General features: G+C 43.7%; 1 protein-coding gene across 1 annotated transcript in view; it reads left to right on the top strand.

Moving 5' to 3' along the window:
- The window catches only part of gfra4b (GDNF family receptor alpha 4b), a 136846-nt gene that overhangs the window by 88821 nt on the left and 28070 nt on the right, over positions 1 to 19955 (top strand). Inside the window, exons 2-3 of the mRNA XM_079839837.1 lie at positions 4988 to 5263; positions 14525 to 14605. Coding sequence (XP_079695963.1) covers positions 4988 to 5263; positions 14525 to 14605 — 357 coding nt within the window. The remainder of the gene's footprint in view (positions 1 to 4987; positions 5264 to 14524; positions 14606 to 19955) is intronic.

A 19955-nucleotide genomic window follows, 5' to 3' on the forward strand; every position in this document is an offset into this window, starting at 1 on the left:
TACCTTGTTGTAATAGTGCTTTAGAATTAATATATAATATTGTTATAACTGTAACTGTAACTATATAACACATTTAGTTATATTAATATAACTCTATATTATATAACACACTTCTGAATACCTCTTAAGCAAACTAACCCTGGATCATGAGCTGCTCCGGAGCAGGTTATGTTCAGAGAGTGAGTTGCTATGGCTTCTTACAAACCCTGAAAGTTACCTCCGTTTTTGGAACCAAAAGTTTTGTAAAAAACCATTGACCACTATTATGGACAGAGAGGCCCGGCCATAAACTGGGCCCTTGAATATTCTGTTCACCACAAGATTTTACAGATCTCAAGCAAACTGCATAATTTGAAGATGAACCGTAAACAATTACATAGCCGTACAAGCACGCACGCACGCACGCACGCACGCACGCACGCACGCACGCACGCACGCACGCACGCACGCACGCACGCACGCACGCACGCACGCACGCACGCACACACACACACACACACACACACACACACACACACACACACACACACACACACACACACACACACACACACACACACACACACACACACACACACACAGGTTTGTTTTGCTATCTAAGTGAGGACATTCCATAGGGCTAATGGTTTTTATACTGTACATTCTATCCCCTTACACTTTTACTTTACATTCTATGCCCCTACACCAAACTTACTCCAGGTATGGCACATAACCTGCTTTCTGGAATACCCCCCTGATGGCGTTTGACAGTTTGTTTATGTTAGTCCACAAAGATCCAGTCAAAATATAGGAAACTTTTGTCCACTATTATGGACAGAGAAGCCCAGCCATAAACTGGGCCCTTGAATGTTCTGTTCACCACAAGATTTTACAGATCTCAAGCAAATTGCATAATTTGAAGATGAACCGCGAACAATAACATAGCCGTACATGCATGCACATGCACACGCACACGCACACGCACACGCACACGCACACACACACACACACACACACACACACACACACACACACACACACACACACACACACACACACACACACACACACACACACACACACACACACACACACACACACACACACACACACATACTGTGCTGTGTAACTATACTAAACTTGATCTTTATGAGTGTCAGATTTTGTGTAATGAGGAAAAAATATGACATTCATCACGGCATGCAGTTCTAGTCATTAGAGCAGAAATGATCATCACACATTACAGAAGCCAGTCTCAAGGGCCAATTGTTCAGGGCTTAACAAACAAGCTTTTTACTTCACTCCCATATGAATTAGTTCAAACGCGTCTCCCTCATGGCCACAACTTCCAGTCGTTAACATAAATCTTGAATAAACAAAGAAAAGGATTAAATTACACGTGCATCGGGAACTAAAGTTAAGAAAGTGGCTTCCCTCATTAATATGCATCCTAGCCTGGTGGAAGGAGAGAACGGGATTGTTTAATTGAAATAATGAATTGTCTCGTTGTGTTTGGGTTGATCAAACAGTGGCTGGGTTGTTTTTTTATCAGACTATTCCCTCCCTAATCCAGCTCAGGCACTAATGTTGAACAATGCTCCAATAAGATATAGAAAGTCTCATTTTGCCCGCTGTCATGTTGATTTATTCTCATGTCTGTAGTCATGATACATTGCCTCCCCTGCCTCCACAAAACTCTCTGCATATGGTTGCATCTGTCAGAGAGCCTTTGAGTTTTTTGGGTACAAAATATCAACCCACAGGTTCTGCTATTCCCGACTGAGGCTGAATAACAGCAGGCTATCAGCGACAAGCACACCGATGGATGAAAAGCCATGTCAAAGTCACGCAACGATGCTTTTCAACAGTGAGCTGTTCATTTACTCTATGGTCCAAAATTGTGGTTGTGATTTTACCTCTTCTTTGACGTTGTCATTAGTTCAAAACACTTGCACATGCATAAATCTGTTAGATGTTGAAATAATGTATTTTCTCATTTTGTTTGAATTTAGTTCAGAGTACTTTTCTCATGCAATTTAATCAGCGGATTAACAGATGGTGTTGCAACCTGTAGTATATTTTATGTATCTGTCTGTATGTCATTTCAGGAAATGTGTCACATCTTTTATTTTATGTAAATGCATTCATTCTGACTCTCTAAGCAATGCCAAGTTACATCTCCAGGATTAGAAGCTTATGGTGTTACTGACCTCATATCAAGTCTTTTTGATTTTCCCAATTAATATATGATGTAAAAAATAAAAGCAAATGTGTTTGCTCCAGTGGCGTAGGCAGAAAGTTGATGATGGGTGGGCCTCCAATAGTGTGGGTGGGCCGGAATAATTTGCATAACCCCTTAATTTGGAAGAAAAATCCAAAAATCCGACTGAAACATAGCAAAATAGATAAAAATATTCTGCATATGTTGGACCTTTTATTGTCTATTGTCTTTTAATATAGTCAAATTCTACATGTTGATACCTTCTCAAGCCCCCGTACGAGCTGTGTTTGTGATGTTTGAATGCGACGCGCGGAAGGACTGTTTGCAAGTTTGCTTTAAAATTCTGCTAGTGCTACTAGTGTCTCAGAAACTAATACTGTAAGCACTAAGCTCCGTGCGATCAATCAAGTTTGTGCGGCAGCAACGTGAAAAAAAATGAAAACAAATACAAAGCAGGAGAGAGATCCAATCCGAGTCCTGATAACTATCACGAAGAGAAATCATAATGTCCTGTATCGACAACCTGCCATTTATAAACTTGCTCACAAATATTACATGCAAATATTGCAAAGCCATGCCACGGCGGGCCAGACTAAAAACCTACCCAGCTTTCCTAGTATGGCTGATGTCTGTTCTAAACAAGTCACAGTTGACTGGGTTTTGAATTGAAGATGTTGATAATATCACTTATCAGTCAGTTCACTTTCAAACGACAAAAGTGTTATGGTGTCCTGTCATCTTTGTCAAGACGTTTTTCTTTCATAAATGTGTCATAAATGGCAGTTTAGCCTTTTTTAATGATAAAAAAGGCGCTGCTATTTGCATTCGAATCCAGATATTGCCGCAAAGAAGAACGTAACATTACTACTGGTGTGGCGTAACTGAAGAGACAAATTAGCATATTTGTATTAATATTATAATAAAGTTAGAATGCATGACAAAATAAATCACATTTAAAATAATTATTGAAGAATTGATAAACGTTAGAAAATAGTATTATAAAAAAATATATATATATTTCCCTGGATCTGACAGAATGGGCATGTCAATGTGGGTCCCACCCGTAGCTACGCTAGTGGTTTGCTCATGCAAAATATATCGTTTGATTGGCTAAAATACCTTTCATGCGTTCCTAAATTTGAATAACATTTTAATTCACAGGATTTTTAATGTTTATGTCCCATAAGTCACATATTTGTCAGACATTTGTTAGACATTTTCCCAACTTTTCGGACTATTTTAGTGCTGAATATCTGAAAGATATACTTCTCAATTACTGAGAGTTTATTCATTTAACAAATACAACATACACATGTAAATATACAAAACTCAAATAAATACGATTTACAAAGGGTTTACAGTAGTAAACAAAAACATAAACATACAAAGTGGTAACAGACAAGACCCGGATCAGCTGGCTGTAGTTAGTAAAAGTGATTTGAACGGCAGATGGGATGTGATTGTATCTAATGAAGTGCAGGTGTTTGAGGGTAGCCTGTGAAACCTGATGGTTATTTGATAGGCGTATTGTGTGGAAATGGAGATGTTTTTGTCTGGTGGCCAGGCCACTGTTTCTGATGCTGCAGTACCACTTACCAGCCACTTAATCTTGAGAAGATGGATATTGCAATGTTGGTTGTTTGCTCTCCTAATGATATCAGTAAAGTACACCCACTTCCAGTAGGGTATACGGGGCTAAAGGCTCCTTTGATTTTATTTTCCTCTAAACTACTAGATGCAAAACTTGCCTCAGCACTTTCCAAAACAAGATGCAAGATGGATTTTCAAGATGCACATGGAAATGTGTCTGATCTTTGCGGGCAACAACGCAAAGTTGATTATGCGCTAATTTGATCTAAAATTTGATATATATATTTTTTTTTAATTTAAGTAGCAAATGAGAATCGCTAAAATTATTGAACATATTTTGAGACAAAGGTCTTGTTAATGCCCTGTTTTTCAGTTTTGTTCAAGGTAATTAAAGCAAGAATTTTTTAATAACGGAAAAATGTGTAAAAGTATGATATTTGGGGTAAAAGGCACCTCTGCTGTTGGGGCAAAAGACACAATAATAAACATGATAATAAACAGCTGCTGACTTTTCCATTTGTTGAAATGACATGGTTAGATTAAAAAGGTAAATATCACATATTAAGTTGGGTGTCCACCTTAGAGATATTACCCATATTTATATTGGAACCATCATATTTAAAAATATTATATTAATCATATCATATAATAAAATATCATTTATTGTTGCTACTGTAAATGTATATTCAATTATTATGGGATCTCATTCAATGGTTTCAGAATCTTTACTTTTTAAAATAATTTTGTTTCTGTATTTTTAAAATATATTTTTATATTAACATATTTTAATGACTATATTTATTGAACAAAAATCATTATTCTTTGATTTTTTTGAACAAGTATTAACTGAGACATTATTAAAAACATTATTTTAGCTAACGTATTTGCATCAATACTGTGTGTCTTTTGTCCCATGCTGATTTTACCCTGTATGTGTGTGGAGGGTAAAATGTCCCCCCTCGCCACCTCATACATTTATAAGATTTTTAAACAAAATGAACCACTTTTATGATTTATTTGCACACAAAATCTGTTGCTCTATCAATGTTCAGTACAAACATATATTTTTTTCCTGCAATCATACACTATGGGAATAATGAAAAGCTCATTTTTCTTAAGGTGTGTGTTTAGCCCCGTTGTACCTTAAACCTGGCAAAACGTTGATGGTAAATTTTATAAAAATCCTGTGTCCTTTAGCGTTGCAGGTACTGCTTTCTGCGGGGAGAGACTGTCTTATAGCGGGAGACACCTGTTCCAGTGATGAGACCTGCAGCCCGCGCCTTCGGACCCTTCGCCAATGCGTTGCCGGTAACGGCAGCATGAAACTCGGCCCTGGGGCCCGCAGTCAGTGTGCAAATGCCGTCTCTGCCCTGTTGTCCAGCCCTCTGCACGGCTGCCATTGCAGACGAGGCATGAAGAGAGAGAAAAACTGTCTCAGCATATATTGGAGTCTCCACCAATCTGGAATGCATGGCGAGTAACACAACAATGTCTTTCTTCATATTTAATTGTCTTTAATATAAAGTCACTATATCAGTTTCAATTTGTATACAAGTGGCAAAAGTTATGTGAACCCCATAATTTTAACAAAATAAGAGAGATCATACTAAATATATATTATTTTTGATTCAGTACTGTCCTGAATAAGATATTTTACATAAAAGATGTTTACATATAGTCCACAATACAACAAAATAGATGAATTTATTAAAATGGCCCGTTCAAAAGTTTATGAACCCTTGATTCTTAATACTGTGTCGTTCCCTGGATGATCCACGGCTGTTTTTTTGTTTTGTGGTGGTTGTTGATGATCCAGAAGGAAACACGATGCATTAAGAGCCCGGGGGGGGGGTGGGGGGGTGGGTTATGTAATATATGTAAACATCTTTTATGTAAAATATCTTATTCAGGACAGTACTAAATACAAAGAAGAAAAAGAAGTCTCTTATTGTCACAACTGGTTTCGGGTTTTGTGTCACGTTTATGTTTTCATGTCTTTTATTTTGTAATTTCACAGTCATGTTTCATGTTCCTGGTCTTGTCAGCAGTGGCGCCTCCAGAAATTTTTCATAGGGGTGGCCAGATGGGGCCACTTAAAATCTTGGGGTGGCACACCAAAACTAGAAACCATAATTTCAGAATTGTATTCTACTGGTGTAGTAAACTGGCCTGTAGAAAACTATCAGAAAGACTTAAGGAAACTCCTACTGATATACTTTGGTTTATTGTGTTATATTTAATGTTACTAATTATATAATGTGCATAGACTAATAACAGTACAGTTAACATTTTGAGTTGCACAACAATTCTGTTTTATTTTGCAATTATATTTGGCATAAGGTGTACATTTATTGCAAACAAAACAGTTACTGGGGAAAAGCAGATACTGGCAGATACAAATAAAAGCATCCTCCTCCTTATCCTCACTATTACTAAGCCTCTCTTGCTCCCCTGCCATCTCTTTCACTCCTCCTTCTGTACTTTTCTTCTTAAAATAAGAAGAGATGTCTGTGGACTTTCTCTTCATTGTCTGAAAATTGACATAACATGCTAGGTAACGTTAACTCTTGTCAAAACGTGTCAAAGACACATCAAAAAGCTACTGTAACAGTATACTGTAACCATTTGGCACTTAAAAAGCACGTCACGACACATAATTCCCCGTCTTCTTTTACTAAAGAATATTTTTTGACTTATTTACGGTAGTCTTCTTCGTCTTCTTACTTCTTTTGAAATTGTTGACTGACGGGCACGCGCTGACCTGTACTGCTGCTGTCTGAGCGCGCAACAGCGGCATCGGGGAGGGGCGGGGGGGGCTGTGTGTGATCCATAGGGTGTGATCGAAGGTCTAGAGCGGCTTGCCTGCCTGGCTGTGCATTAGGGATGAAATGCATGACTGATGCTACTAAAATTTATACTGGCCATGGGGTGGCCCCCTGGTGGCGCCACTGCTTGTCAGGTGATTCCCTTCCCATCTTTTGATCATGTCATGTGCTTCTCTAGTCTCATGTGTTATGTTCCTGTTGGTTGGTTTAGTTATGTGTGATATTCTGATTGGTTCCCTTGTTTCATGTGTCTTGCTCTCATTGGTTGTTTTTGTCATGTGATCCCAATAGTCCTGTATATATAGCCTTCATGTTTCCATTGTCTCTTGTCAAGTATTATTCCTGTACTATTGTTGGTGAGATCCATGTTTCTTGTTCATGCCAAGCCAAGCCAAGCCAAGCCAAGCCAAGCCAAGTCTGTGTTGAATTTCTGTTCACGTTTTGGATTTAACAAACTTCATTTGGGTTCATCTTCAACTCGCCTCCAGTGGATATCTATGTTACACTTATTCTCACTAAGGTTTATTTGATTAAAAATGCAGTAAAAACAGAAATATTGTGAAATACTATTACAATTTCAAATAACTGCTTTCTATTATAATATATTTTAAAAAGTAATTAATTCCTGTGATCAAAGCTGAATTTTCAGCATCATTACTCAAGTCTTTAGTGTCCTTTAGAAATCATTCTAATCCTTCAGAAATCATTCTCATATGTGATGCTCAAGAAATATTTCTAATTATTATCAGTGTTGAAAAAAGTTGTGCTGCTTAATATCTTTATATACAGTTATACATCATACACTTTTTTCACAATTCTTTGATGAATGGAAAGTTAAAAATAACAGCATTTATTTGAAATAGAAATCTTTTGAAACAATGTAAAAGTTGTTCCCTTTCAGTCGGTCACGTTCGACGTACGTCGGAACTGACCGACGAATTGGGATCTGTTTCAGAGACCAATCTACTTCGAGTGTATTAAAAACGAGCCAATGGACATTGGCATGCGGTGCACGCATTCCACGCGCCGCCCCGCATTGCGGGTATAAATACGGAAGTGGAAGTACCGCATATTGCTTTCAACTTCGGAGCCGAGCTTTCATGCTTCCTGCGAAGAGTGTGTTCTACGAACGAGTTTCAAGACATTACGAGAGAAGATCAGCTTACCTGTTCCTGTGTCGGTGTGACGGTGCTGTACAGCGGTGGTCGCGACCAGAAGTGAAACTGTTGGTTCGCTGGGCGTTTCCCTCTGAGTGCTTACAGCGGGCTTGCACCTTTAAACCGCTGTAAGCCGCGGCTATTCCCCTGTGTGCCTCGGCACGTTCGGAGCGGTTTTCTCTTCTCTCTGTCACTAAAAGAGCAACACGGTTTGACCCTGCGTCTTTTTCAAGATGTCATTCAAACCGTGTGTTTCTGGATGCGGTTGTTTCCTGTCCTCATTTGACGGCCACGATCTCTCTCGCATATAAACATGTGAGATTGCTTTCGTGGGTGATCCATGCTCTCTCAGGAGAGCATGGTCACGTCGGCGCGTTGTTCGTCTCACCTTTCTCGTAAAGGCTGAGCGTTCAGCGCGCCGTGTGCCGTCTCGCGCCGGCTGATAGCGGGGGTTGTCACGGCAACCCAGCGCGTCACTCGGCGCTCTGATGCACGGTCGAGACTATGAAACCTCAAACGGGGTTGAGTCCCTTCACTTATTCCCCGATCTAGTTTCTTTTCTGGGGCTCCAGAAAAGGATTACTTTGGCTAATAAGCGCTGGTGACCTAAGGATTACAGTGGGGCTTCCCCGCCGAGTACATCTCTTCGGGCCCCCACTCCTCTATCGCATCACGAGCGTGCTGAGACTTTGTTTGTGGGTGGTTCATGTTCTCTCACGAGAACATGACCACGTCGGCGCGTTGTTCACCTTGCTCTTTCATAGGGGCTGGATTGTTCAGCGCACCGTGTGCCGTCAAGTCTGACGGCCACGCTCATTGTCTCACATGCCTACTGGTAGCTTACAGATGGGATTGCTGGTCCTTTAAAAAAAAAAAAAAAAAAAGGGGATCTAGCGTTTCATTTGGCGCTCTGGCGGAGGACAGATGTCAATTGCTGCATCGGAGAGAGGGCTGTTATGCGCTGGAAATGATAATGCTGAGTTTCCCACTATAATGGTGTGTGCTCATGCTGAATCAGATTCAGAGTTGTCAGCAATGCTTTCCGGGGTGGCTGCCCGGATATGCATTGGAAAAATTTAACAGCATGGAACTATTTGGTGTCAAAATATGGAACACCAAAAGGGCCATAACCTGTATAAGTTTTTCCCTCTCTCACTGCCCTCTGTCCTGCATGCATGAGGGTAGTCCCGACCCAGGGGTTATGCAGGAACTGCGTGCGTTGATGGACCTCGCTCTCCGGAGTGACGAAAGTCACTGCACGCTCCCTGGGTCAGGCGATGTCCACACCAGTGGTCCAGGAAGCTGGGGCTAAACCTGGCAGATATGCGTGAGCCCGACGAAGTTCGGTTCCTCATCACCCCTGTCTGTCAGGCTGGCCTCTTCGGCGACGCCAACGAGAACTTCGCCCAGCAGTTCTTGGTGGCCCAGAAGCAGACGAAGGTGGCAAAAAAAGAAAAAATGGGTCGACTCCATATAAAATAATAATAAAAAAAAAAAAAAAAAAAAAACCTGCCCCGACGACCAGCTGCTGCCTACACCCAGTCGTCGGCCGCAGCACCTCCATCTGCTTGTCGCCGAGGGCACCACCCTGCGTCCGCCTCCACCCAGGCAGCAGGTGGCCGGGCGCAAGGGAGGTGCCCAACCCGTCCAGGGTCCCGCGAGCCTGCTAGCAAGCACAAGGGCAAGCAACCCTGAAACGGGCAGCCCAGCGAGAGAGGAATTGCTCGGGGAGACGGTGTCCTCACCCCTCCCTCCCCCGGAGGAGGACCGGGGGGAGAATATTTTTTTGGTTTCGGTCCTGCCGCTGGCTCCCCGGAGTCCACATTCTCAGAGCAGTTCTTCCCTCCCTGAGCCCAGAGAGGGACAGGTTGGCAGTGTGCGACGCCCCCGGGCCTTGCCACTCCTTTCCTCCCCTCTCACCCCTCGCCAGGCGGCAGCAGATTGGGCACCGAGGACGCCCCCGGGCCTTCTCACCCACTCTCTGCCCCACTCCGGGCCGCCTCCGGGCCTCCCGAGTCGGGTCTGAATACTCCACCTCGCTGCCTCACCCCGGGTACGTCTGTGGTGCCGTTGATCCTGCTAGTTCGGTCTCTGGGGGCCTGGCTAGGTCTCCCCAGGCCGTCTCGCTGGCTCATCCGTACCATCAGACTCGGCTATGCGATTCAATTCGCACGCTGGCCTCCCAAGTACAGGGGCATCCTCTTCACCTCCGTGTGGAGCAGCGATGCCCATATCTTGCGGTCCGAGATCGATGTCCTGCTGGCGAAGGGCGCGGTCGAGCCGGTTCCTCCTGCCGATATGAGGTCGGGGTTCTACAGCCCCTACTTCATTGTACCCAAGAAAGGGGGTGGGTTAAATCCAATCTTGGACCTGCGCATTCTGAATCGGGCCCTGCACAAGCTTCCGTTCAAAATGTTAACGCAGAAACGCATTTTCCAATGCATCCGTCCCCGAGATTGGTTCGCAGCGATCGACCTGAAGGACGCGTACTTTCATGTCTCTATCCTTCCTCGACACAGACCGTTCCTGCGCTTTGCGTTCGAGGGGAGGGCATATCAGTACAAAGTCTTGCCCTTCGGGCTGTCCCTGTCGCCTTGCGTCTTCACGAAGGTTGTCGAGGCAGCCATTGTTCCGCTCAGAGAACGCGGCGTTCGCTTACTCAACTATCTCGACGACTGGCTCATACTCGCCCAGTCTCGAGAGCAGTTGTGCGAACACAGGGACATGGTGCTCAGTCACCTCAGCCTGTTGGGACTTCGGGTCAACCGAGAGAAGAGCAAACTCTGCCCCGCGCAGAGGATCTCTTATCTCGGTATGGAGCTGGATTCGGTCAGCCGGACAGCGCGCCTCACTCCAGAGCGCGTCCGGTCAGTGTTGAACTGCTTGAATACGTTCAATGGCAGGACAGCGGCCCCACTGAAACTTTTTCAGAGGCTCCTGGGGCATATGGCATCCGCAGCCGCGGTAACGCCGCTCGGATTGCTTCATATGAGGCCGCTTCAACGCTGGTTACACGACCGAGTCCCGAGATGGGCGTGGCACAGCGGTCAGTACCGGGTCCCAGTGACTCCTTACTGTCGCCAAACCTTCAACCCGTGGTCAGACCCCTCGTTTCTCCGGGCCGGTATGTCCTTAGAACAGGTGTCGAGGCATGCTGTGGTCTTCACGGATGCCTCATCCACGGGTTGGGGGGCCACGTACAACGGGCACGTGGTTTCGGGTCTGTGGACGGGACCCCAACTGCGTTGGCATATCAATTGCCTAGAACTTCTGGCGGTACGGCTTGCCCTGGCCCGGTTCAAGATACCGCTCCAGGGCAAACACGTACTGGTCCGTTCGGACAGCACTGCGGCCGTTGCGTACATCAACCGACAGGGTGGTCTACGCTCCCGTTGCATGCTCCGGCTCGCCCACCATCTCCTCCTGTGGAGTCAGAAGTTTGTGAGGTCACTTCGTGCTATTCACATCCCAGGTGCGCTGAACCAGACAGCCGACGAGCTCTCTCGTCAGTCGACACCTCCGGGCGAATGGCGACTCCACCCCCGGAGCGTCCAGCTGATATGGGACCACTTCGGGGTTGCACAGGTAGACCTGTTCGCTTCCCCGGAGTCGACCCATTGCCAGTGGTACTACTCCCTGACCGGAGGTACCTTAGGCATAGAAGCACTGGCGCACAGCTGGCCCCGGGACCTACGCAAATATGCGTTTCCCCCAGTGAGCCTTCTTGCACAGACTCTGTGCAAGGTCAGGGAGGACGAGGAGCAGGTCTTGTTAGTTGCGCCCTATTGGCCCAACCGGACCTGGTTCCCCGAACTTACACTCCTCGCGACAGCCCCTCCCTGGCCGATTCCCCTGAGGAAGGACCTTCTTTCTCAGGGACGGGGCACTCTATGGCACCCACGTCCAGACCTCTGGAAACTCCATGTCTGGTCCCTGGACGGGACGCGGAGGTTCTAGATGGCCTACCACAAGCTGTGGTAGATACCATCGCTTCAGCTAGAGCCCCCTCTACGAGGCGCCTCTATGCTCTGAAGTGGAATCTGTTCGTCGTTTGGTGCTCTTCCCGCCAGGAAGACCCCCGGAAGTGTTCGATTAATGTTGTGCTTTCCTTCCTGCAGGATGGGTTGGAGCGGCGGCTGTCACCCTCCACTCTCAAAGTGTACGTCGCTGCAATAGCGGCGTATCACGATGCAGTAGACGGTAAATCCGTTGGTAAGCACGACTTAATCGTCAGGTTCCTCAGAGGTGCGAGGAGACTAAATCCTCCTCGTTCTACCTCGTTACCCTCTTGGGACTTAGCCCTGGTGCTTAGAGCACTCCAGGGTCCTCCATTTGAGCCTTTGTAGTCAGTCGAGCAAAAAATCCTGTCCATGAAGACAGTCCTCCTGACCGCATTGGCCTCAATCAAGAGGGTGGGGGACCTGCATGCGCTTTCGGTCGACGAATCGTGCCTAGAATTCGGGCCGGCCAACTCTCACGTTGTCCTGAGACCCTGGCCTGGATATGTGCCCAAGGTTCCTACCACTCCCTTCCGGGACCAGGTAGTGAACCTGCAAGCGCTGCCTTCGGAGGAGGCAGACCCAGCCCTAGCTTTGTTATGTCCCGTCCGCGCTCTTCGCGCTTACGTTGACCGGACTCAAAGCTTCAGATCCTCACAGCAGCTCTTCGTCTGTTACGGAGGTCAGCAGAAGGGAAAGGCTGTCTCCAAGCAGAGGTTGGCCCACTGGATAGTGGATGCCATTGTCTTGGCTTACCAGTCCCAAGACGTACCTTGCCCGTTCGGGGTGCGAGCACACTCAACAAGGAGTGTTGCTTCATCCTGGGCGCTGGCTCAAGGTGCCTCGCTGACAGACATTTGTAGAGCTGCGGGCTGGGGGACACCTAACACGTTCGCTAGATTTTATAGCCTCCGTGTAGAGCCGGTATCTTCCCGCATCCTCGCCCCCCAGGGCCAGTAGCGCTAAGTACCCGTTCTAGTGTTGGCTTGCAACGCCACTCCCGCCTCCGGGCCGGATACGTGCGTCTATTCTTGCTCCAGTTGTGTTCCCCGGAAACGGCTAACCCTGTGAGTTCCTCCGTCACCCCTGCGGTGCCAGACGTTGCGGCCGTCTGGCGCCAGGCCTGCACCCGTATGCTTGTGGAACGTGTGTGTGGGCTGGGTTCCATATGTTGCGGTCCCCTCACGGCTACCCCATATGTGTATTCTCCACGGTATCTGCTACCCTGCTCGGTTAGCCCCGTGTCTTTCCCTCGACAGAGCCCGCTCTGTCATCTCTGGGATGTGTTCTTCCCCCCCTGGGATCAGGTTGGGTCCACCCCAGAGATTTTCCATAGTTGCACTACCCTAGGTTAGGTTAGTCCTGATGCGTATTTCCACCTCTCCTTCCATTGAAGGATGTGGCTCCGCAGCGTACCATCTCCCGAGACGGGCACGCTTTCCCAGCGTTATCCAATAGTCACGCGGAGTGGTCCAGCGAGCTCAGGCAGGGCGCTGGAAGGGCCAGCATCCCTGGCGTTTTGGTAGGGATCCCAATTCGTCGGTCAGTTCCGACGTACGTCGAACGTGACCGACTGAAAGGGAACGTCTCGGTTACGTATGTAACCCTCGTTCCCTGAAGGAGGGAACGGAGACGTACGTCCCGTCGCCAGGTGCTGTGCTTCAGCTGAAGGCCCGAGCCACTCTTCTCGGCTCCTCAGTTGAAAACAATATGCGGTACTTCCACTTCCGTATTTATACCCGCAATGCGGGGCGGCGCGTGGAATGCGTGCACCGCATGCCAATGTCCATTGGCTCGTTTTTAATACACTCGAAGTAGATTGGTCTCTGAAACAGATCCCAATTCGTCGGTCAGTTCCGACGTACGTCTCCGTTCCCTCCTTCAGGGAACGAGGGTTACATACGTAACCGAGACGTTACTGTTTTAGTAATAGGATATAACCTAACTCTATCCCCAGCTGTTTATTCAAACAAAGCTACAAAAACATATAACTCAGAACTTGTCATGGTACAGACATCACAAGCATGAACTAATTAACATATGACATATGACTGCCTAACAACACATTTTCTGCATCAGTAACTTGACCTGCCCTGATGAAGTGTGAATTACTCTGGTATACAGCTGTTATCCAGTCAAAAAACAGTCATTTACATGTTGAATTCTTAAAGATGTCAACGACAGGAGGAAAAATGTACATGAAACACAATGTTCCAGGCACAACACAATAAAGTGCCAAGCGATAAAATCTCTTTGAATTTAATCGAAGTTGATGCCCTAACCAACCGCAACAAGACATTTTGTCGGTTGCTTGGTTTCTTGATGCATTTCTTGCCACGTCTAGCCCACAGTGAAATCTCACTGGTATGTAGATGCTAAAAATATAAGCCTATTTCACACTTTTAAGAGCGCTTTAAAAATCAGGCACCGATGAAACATTTACTTTGATATAATGAAGTATTTCAAGTTTACATATTGGTTTTAGAAAGTTTTAGTTTTGTTAGAATACACAGCAACTTTTGAATGGCTGTCAAAGCTGTGGTGTAGTGGTAAATTGTGGGATAGATCTACTGTAACAACATCTGCCATCACGTCACACTGGGTTAGGGAGAAAAAAAAAAAACTTAATTATGCCTGTTTTTGGTGTAAACATTATTGCTGGACTCCACATGGTCTCATAAAATATATTGTTCTGTGTAAAACATTATATATATACACGATTTCATTTCTGAAACAAGCTGTTTGTTCTTGCAGGGCTTAACCTGGTAGAGAACTATCCATATGAAGCAGTGCAGAAAGGCTATGACTTTGTCCGTTTGGCCTCCATCACCGCAGGTAAGCAATATGGCAACCTACTATAAAACCTGGCTTTTAAAGTAATGTTTTAGTAATGCTAAACTTATATACCAAAGATACACTCAAATATGAAAATGCTCTTTAAAGGGTACATAACACACACAGTTTCTGCCAATCTCATGTTAATCTTGAGTACCTATAGAGAAGTGTTGCATCCTTCATATCTCCGAAGAGTCTTTCACGAGTTCACACTTACATATCATTTATGGAGAGTAAATTTAAATGCGTATTTGGCGTGCTGTCCGGGTGGAGGGCTTTGAGCTCGGAATTTGGCCCGAACCCAGAGTACCCCCCGTGTATGTAAGTGGTTTATAACTAAAAGTGTGGAGAAGGGATGGTGGAGGGTTGCTGATGAACTGTCAATGAACAGAGGAATACTGCTGTGTATATATATAAACACCTCTTATTGTTGATTAGCTGAGTGCTCTCCACTTGTGTCATTATCTGAACGTGATCCTCCTGAACCTTGTTAATAAAACACCATTTAGTTTTATCATATTTACAGTGAGGAAAATAAGTATTTGAACCCCTGCTATTTTGCAAGTTCTCCCACTTAGAAATCATGGAGGGGTCTGAAATTGTCATCGTAGGTGCATGTCCACTGTGAGAGACATAATCTAAAAAAAAAAATCCAGAAATCACAATGTATGATTTTTTAACTATTTATTTGTATGATATAGCTGCAAATAAGTATTTGAACACCTGTCTATCAGCTAGAATTCTGACCCTCAAAGACCTGTTAGTCTGCCTTTAAAATTTCCACCTCCACTCCATTTATTATCCTAAATTAGATGCACCTGTTTGAGGTTGTTAGTTGCATAAAGACACCTGTCCACCCCATACAATCAGTAAGAATCAAACTACTAACATGGCCAAGACCAAAGAGCTGTCCAAAGACACTAGAGACAAAATTGTACACCTCCACAAGGCTGGAAAGGGCTACGGGGAAATTGCCAAGCAGCTTGGTGAAAAAGGTCCACTGTTGGAGCAATCATTAGAAAATGGAAGAAGCTAAACATGACTGTCAATCTCCCTCGGACTGGGGCTCCATGCAAGATCTCACCTCGTGGGGTCTCAATGATCCTAAGAAAGGTGAGAAATCAGCCCAGAACTACACAGGAGGAGCTGGTCAATGACCTGAAAAGAGCTGGGACCACCATTTCCAAGGTTACTGTTGGTAATACAATAAGACGTCATGGTTTGAAATCATACATGGCACGGAAGGTTCCCCTGCTTAAACCAGCACATGTCCAGGCCCGTCTTAAGTTTGCCAATGACCATTTGGATGATCCAGAGGAGTCATTGGAGAAAGTCATGTGGTCAGATGAGACCAAAATATAACTTTTTGATCATAATTCCACTAAACGTGTTTGGAGGAAGAAGAATGATGAGTACCATCCCAAGAACACCATCCCTACTGTGAAGCATGGGGGTGGTAGCATCATGCTTTGGGGGTGTTTTTCTGCACATGGGACAGGGCGACTGTACTGTATTAAGGAGAGGATGTCCGGGGCCATGTATTGTGAGATTTTGGGGAACAACCTCCTTCCCTCAGTTAGAGCATTGAAGATTGGTCGAGGCTGGGTCTTCCAACATGACAATGACCCGAAGCACACAGCCAGGATAACCAAGGAGTGGCTCTGTAAGAAGCATATCAAGGTTCTGCCGTGGCCTAGCCAGTCTCCAGACCTAAACCCAATAGAGAATCTTTGGAGGGAGCTCAAACTCTGTGTTTCTCAGCGACAGGCCAGAAACCTGACTGATCTAGAGAAAATCTGTGTGGAGGAGTGGGCCAAAATCCCTCCTGCAGTGTGTGCAAACCTGGTGAAAAACTACAGGAAACGTTTGACCTCTGTAATTGCAAACAAAGGCTACTGTACCAAATATTAACATTGATTTTCTCAGGTGTTCAAATACTTATATACACACACACACACACACACACACACACACACACACACACACACACACACACACACACACACACACACACACACACACACACACACACACACACACACACACACACACACACACACACACACACACACACACACACACACACACACACACACACACACACACACACACACACACACACACACACACACACACACACACACACACAAACTTTCCGAAACTTATTTGAATCCTGAAGGAGAGTATTTGGCACAGAAATACTATTTTTGAAATTTTGGCCATGTTTAGCATTAGAATCCAACTCTTTAACAGTGTAAGTAAGTCAGAATGCATGATATGGCATTAGACCCCCCCCCCCCCCCCTTAATGAAAAAGAAAGAGTGACTGTGAAAAATAATGTAAAAGAACATTTGTAAAAACTTGACGTGCATGTGAAGGAAGAAAAACGTATTGCAGTGCATGTAATCATAGCCAATGCTTGGATAATTCAAACAGTATTTTTATTATATTTGTCTTTATCTAGAGCCTCTTTGTATTGTGACAGACTAGAACAGAGCTCAGGGCTTAGAAGACTTATTTAACAAAAAGGCATTGTTAGAAATTAAAATAAAAACCCACACACATTAACACACAGGAACCCTAGTACAATAATCTTCACTTCAAATGTCATGGTGTCCAGAACATCTTATTAGCATGTGTATTAGCAGTGCAAATGTGTCTCCGGCGTGGGAGAGTCTCAGTCGTTGTGTATTAGCGTTGCTCTGAAACTTGTTTTCACTGTCACCTCCTGTAGTTATACCCTTGTTTTTGTTCAGCTGTCAGATGGAAATTAGTCATACAGTCTCAGTTTGTTTGTTGAAGCTTTGCGTCTGGACTGGATTTTTCATCATCTCTGTATGAATCAACAAAGCTGTTATCTGAATGATGGGACAGACATTCTTGGCTCTTCTGTAATTATTAATCGCAATGAAATAGAGAGAGATTTCGAGAGCCTGAGTGAACTGCTTATTTTCATTTTCCTCAGGTTTAACTGACCTTAGCCTTAGTTATTTACTGTGCTTTTGCATTAACATCATGATGCAGACCATTCTGTTTGATGATCGGAATGCCAAAATGTTTTCTTGGAAAGACATTTCCACGGTATTCCTTTTAATTTGTTCCATCTCCTTTCACATCAAGAGACATTTCCTTTGGTCGTAATGAGTTGTGCCTCAGAGTAGTCAGTCTATTTGAGTTGTCTGGTCCTCCTACGTTACCCCTGCATTTCCTTTTTTCAGAACATGTGCAAAGGTGACTGAATTAATTAATCCCACATGTAATAGCCATACTACAACATCTAACCCAAACATCTTGAAAATGAAGTTTCCAGTTACAACCAAAGCAGAAGTTTTAGCACTTTGTAAAAACCAAAAAACAACCATCTAAGATTTAGAGAATCAGAGAATAAAATCAGTTTTACAGATAGTCATATCATTAAGAGAATAAAATAGTAACATTTTGAGAAAAAAGTCTTAGCATTATAAAACAAGTCATAATGACTATGCTCTATGAATGAGAATAAATGCTCCATATAATGCTAAATCTTTATTCTCGTAATTTAGAATATTTTCAAAACATTTCATTCTCAAAGCGTAATTCTTGCAGTTATAGTTTTATTCTCAAAATATTTCTTTTTTTAACATGCCACTAAAATGCTGTTGTAGTTTTGCAGCCTATAGGCAGTGATACTAAAACTAAAAAATTAATAGAAATACACAGTAAACCTAAATAAGTTGGCAAAACTAAAAAAAATTGGTAATCAGGTACATCAGATTTTAGTTTAGAAGTTCAGAAATTCAAAGTTTAAGTATGCAGGCTGATTAAAATTTTGTACATTTTCCATATACATTTTAGTTGCTCTCAGAGCTGCAGTCCGTAACTTTTTTTGGTAAAAAATGATCCAAAATCAATTTTTGACCAAGTACATAACCAGCCAGTGTTCAAAACTTACCGTAACTTACTTATCTCCTTACCGTAGCACAATTCACAACGGTAAACTTGTAATAATGTGTTCTAATTTGAGTGATACTGGTAGCTTTCTGAGGGAAATTCGAGCATGTCTTTGTGTGAATTTAAATTACGTCACGTCTGTATACATAAAGAAGGAGTCCGGCTAGTATCGCGTGTGAGGATGCTGCAGGTGGCGGATCATTTATTGCCTTTTCTCACAGCAGCTGGAGTAATTAAATTTATCATTTTGATGGCGGATTATAATCCAGAAAGGTCCAAGTGACATCATCAATGACAACTGGAGATTCACTCGTAGTCAAAAGCAAAAGATTAGTACAGAAATTGAAATCTACAGTTAATTAACGCTAATAAATACATAAATACACATAGTCACGCAATGCCGATATTGTTACTATTAAATCTAACGACTGCTTAGCCCATATCACATCAAACCGTGTAAATTATTATTATTGCTTTACTTTGTTCTCAAATTGTTAATCACCGTTGGTGGTGCGATTTTAATTGTAATGCTTTTTTCTCTCAGTTGGTCAGAACAAAAGTAGCAGACATGTTACTTACTTTATCAGATTACATTTTCCAGTGAAAATTCTATTTTAGTCGTATTTCCAAGACGTAGTATCTGTGATTCCGAAGTACAGTATCCACAGAATGAATGACAGCCACACACACTCCTCAAAACATTAGATTCTTCCGCACTGAGGAGCCGTGCACAACCCTTGTAAAGATGATAATTCCACAAAAAACTGCAATTGCAGGTTTCAAACAGAGATGGCGACAAAGACGCGAAACTTACGGACTGCTGCTTTAACTTAACTGTTGAATTAATTCATACATTTAACTTAAAATTATCATGTAATCTCAATTGAAATATTTTAGTAGTGGAAATTTAGCTAGCTAAAACTAGCTAATTCAGCAAATGCTATCACAATGCTTTGATAACATTAGCATAGAATAGAATAGCATAGCAACTGCTGAAAGAGTATGGCAATAAAGAACATTGAATTTATACTTGTTCTCAAACCAAGCTCATGCTCCACTTGTCACCATTATACATTATATATAGGGTTGGGCATCGAGAACCGGTTCCAACTTGGAACCGTTTAAAAAATAACGATGCCATTGGAATCGTTTAGAAATTTTGTTTTCGATTCCGATCATCGGTTCCAAACGCGCAAGTTTTCGGAAGTGCTTGGCACGCCCGTTTGTTCTGTTGCAGCCATGGAGCACGGTAAGCGGCGCTCAAAAGTGTGGCTTTATTTCACTTAAAAAAAAAAAAAAAGCCTGGGTCGGCACAGTGCAACACAAATGACAAACTTATTTCTTGCACGGGAGGATGTACTACAAATATGTGGTGTATAAATTAACGAGTGTAGCGTGTTTGAAATGCTGCGCAGGTCTG

The sequence above is a fragment of the Gobio gobio genome (assembly GCF_949357685.1).
Source record: "Gobio gobio genome assembly, chromosome: 16".
NCBI classification, from domain to species: domain Eukaryota; kingdom Metazoa; phylum Chordata; class Actinopteri; order Cypriniformes; family Gobionidae; genus Gobio; species Gobio gobio.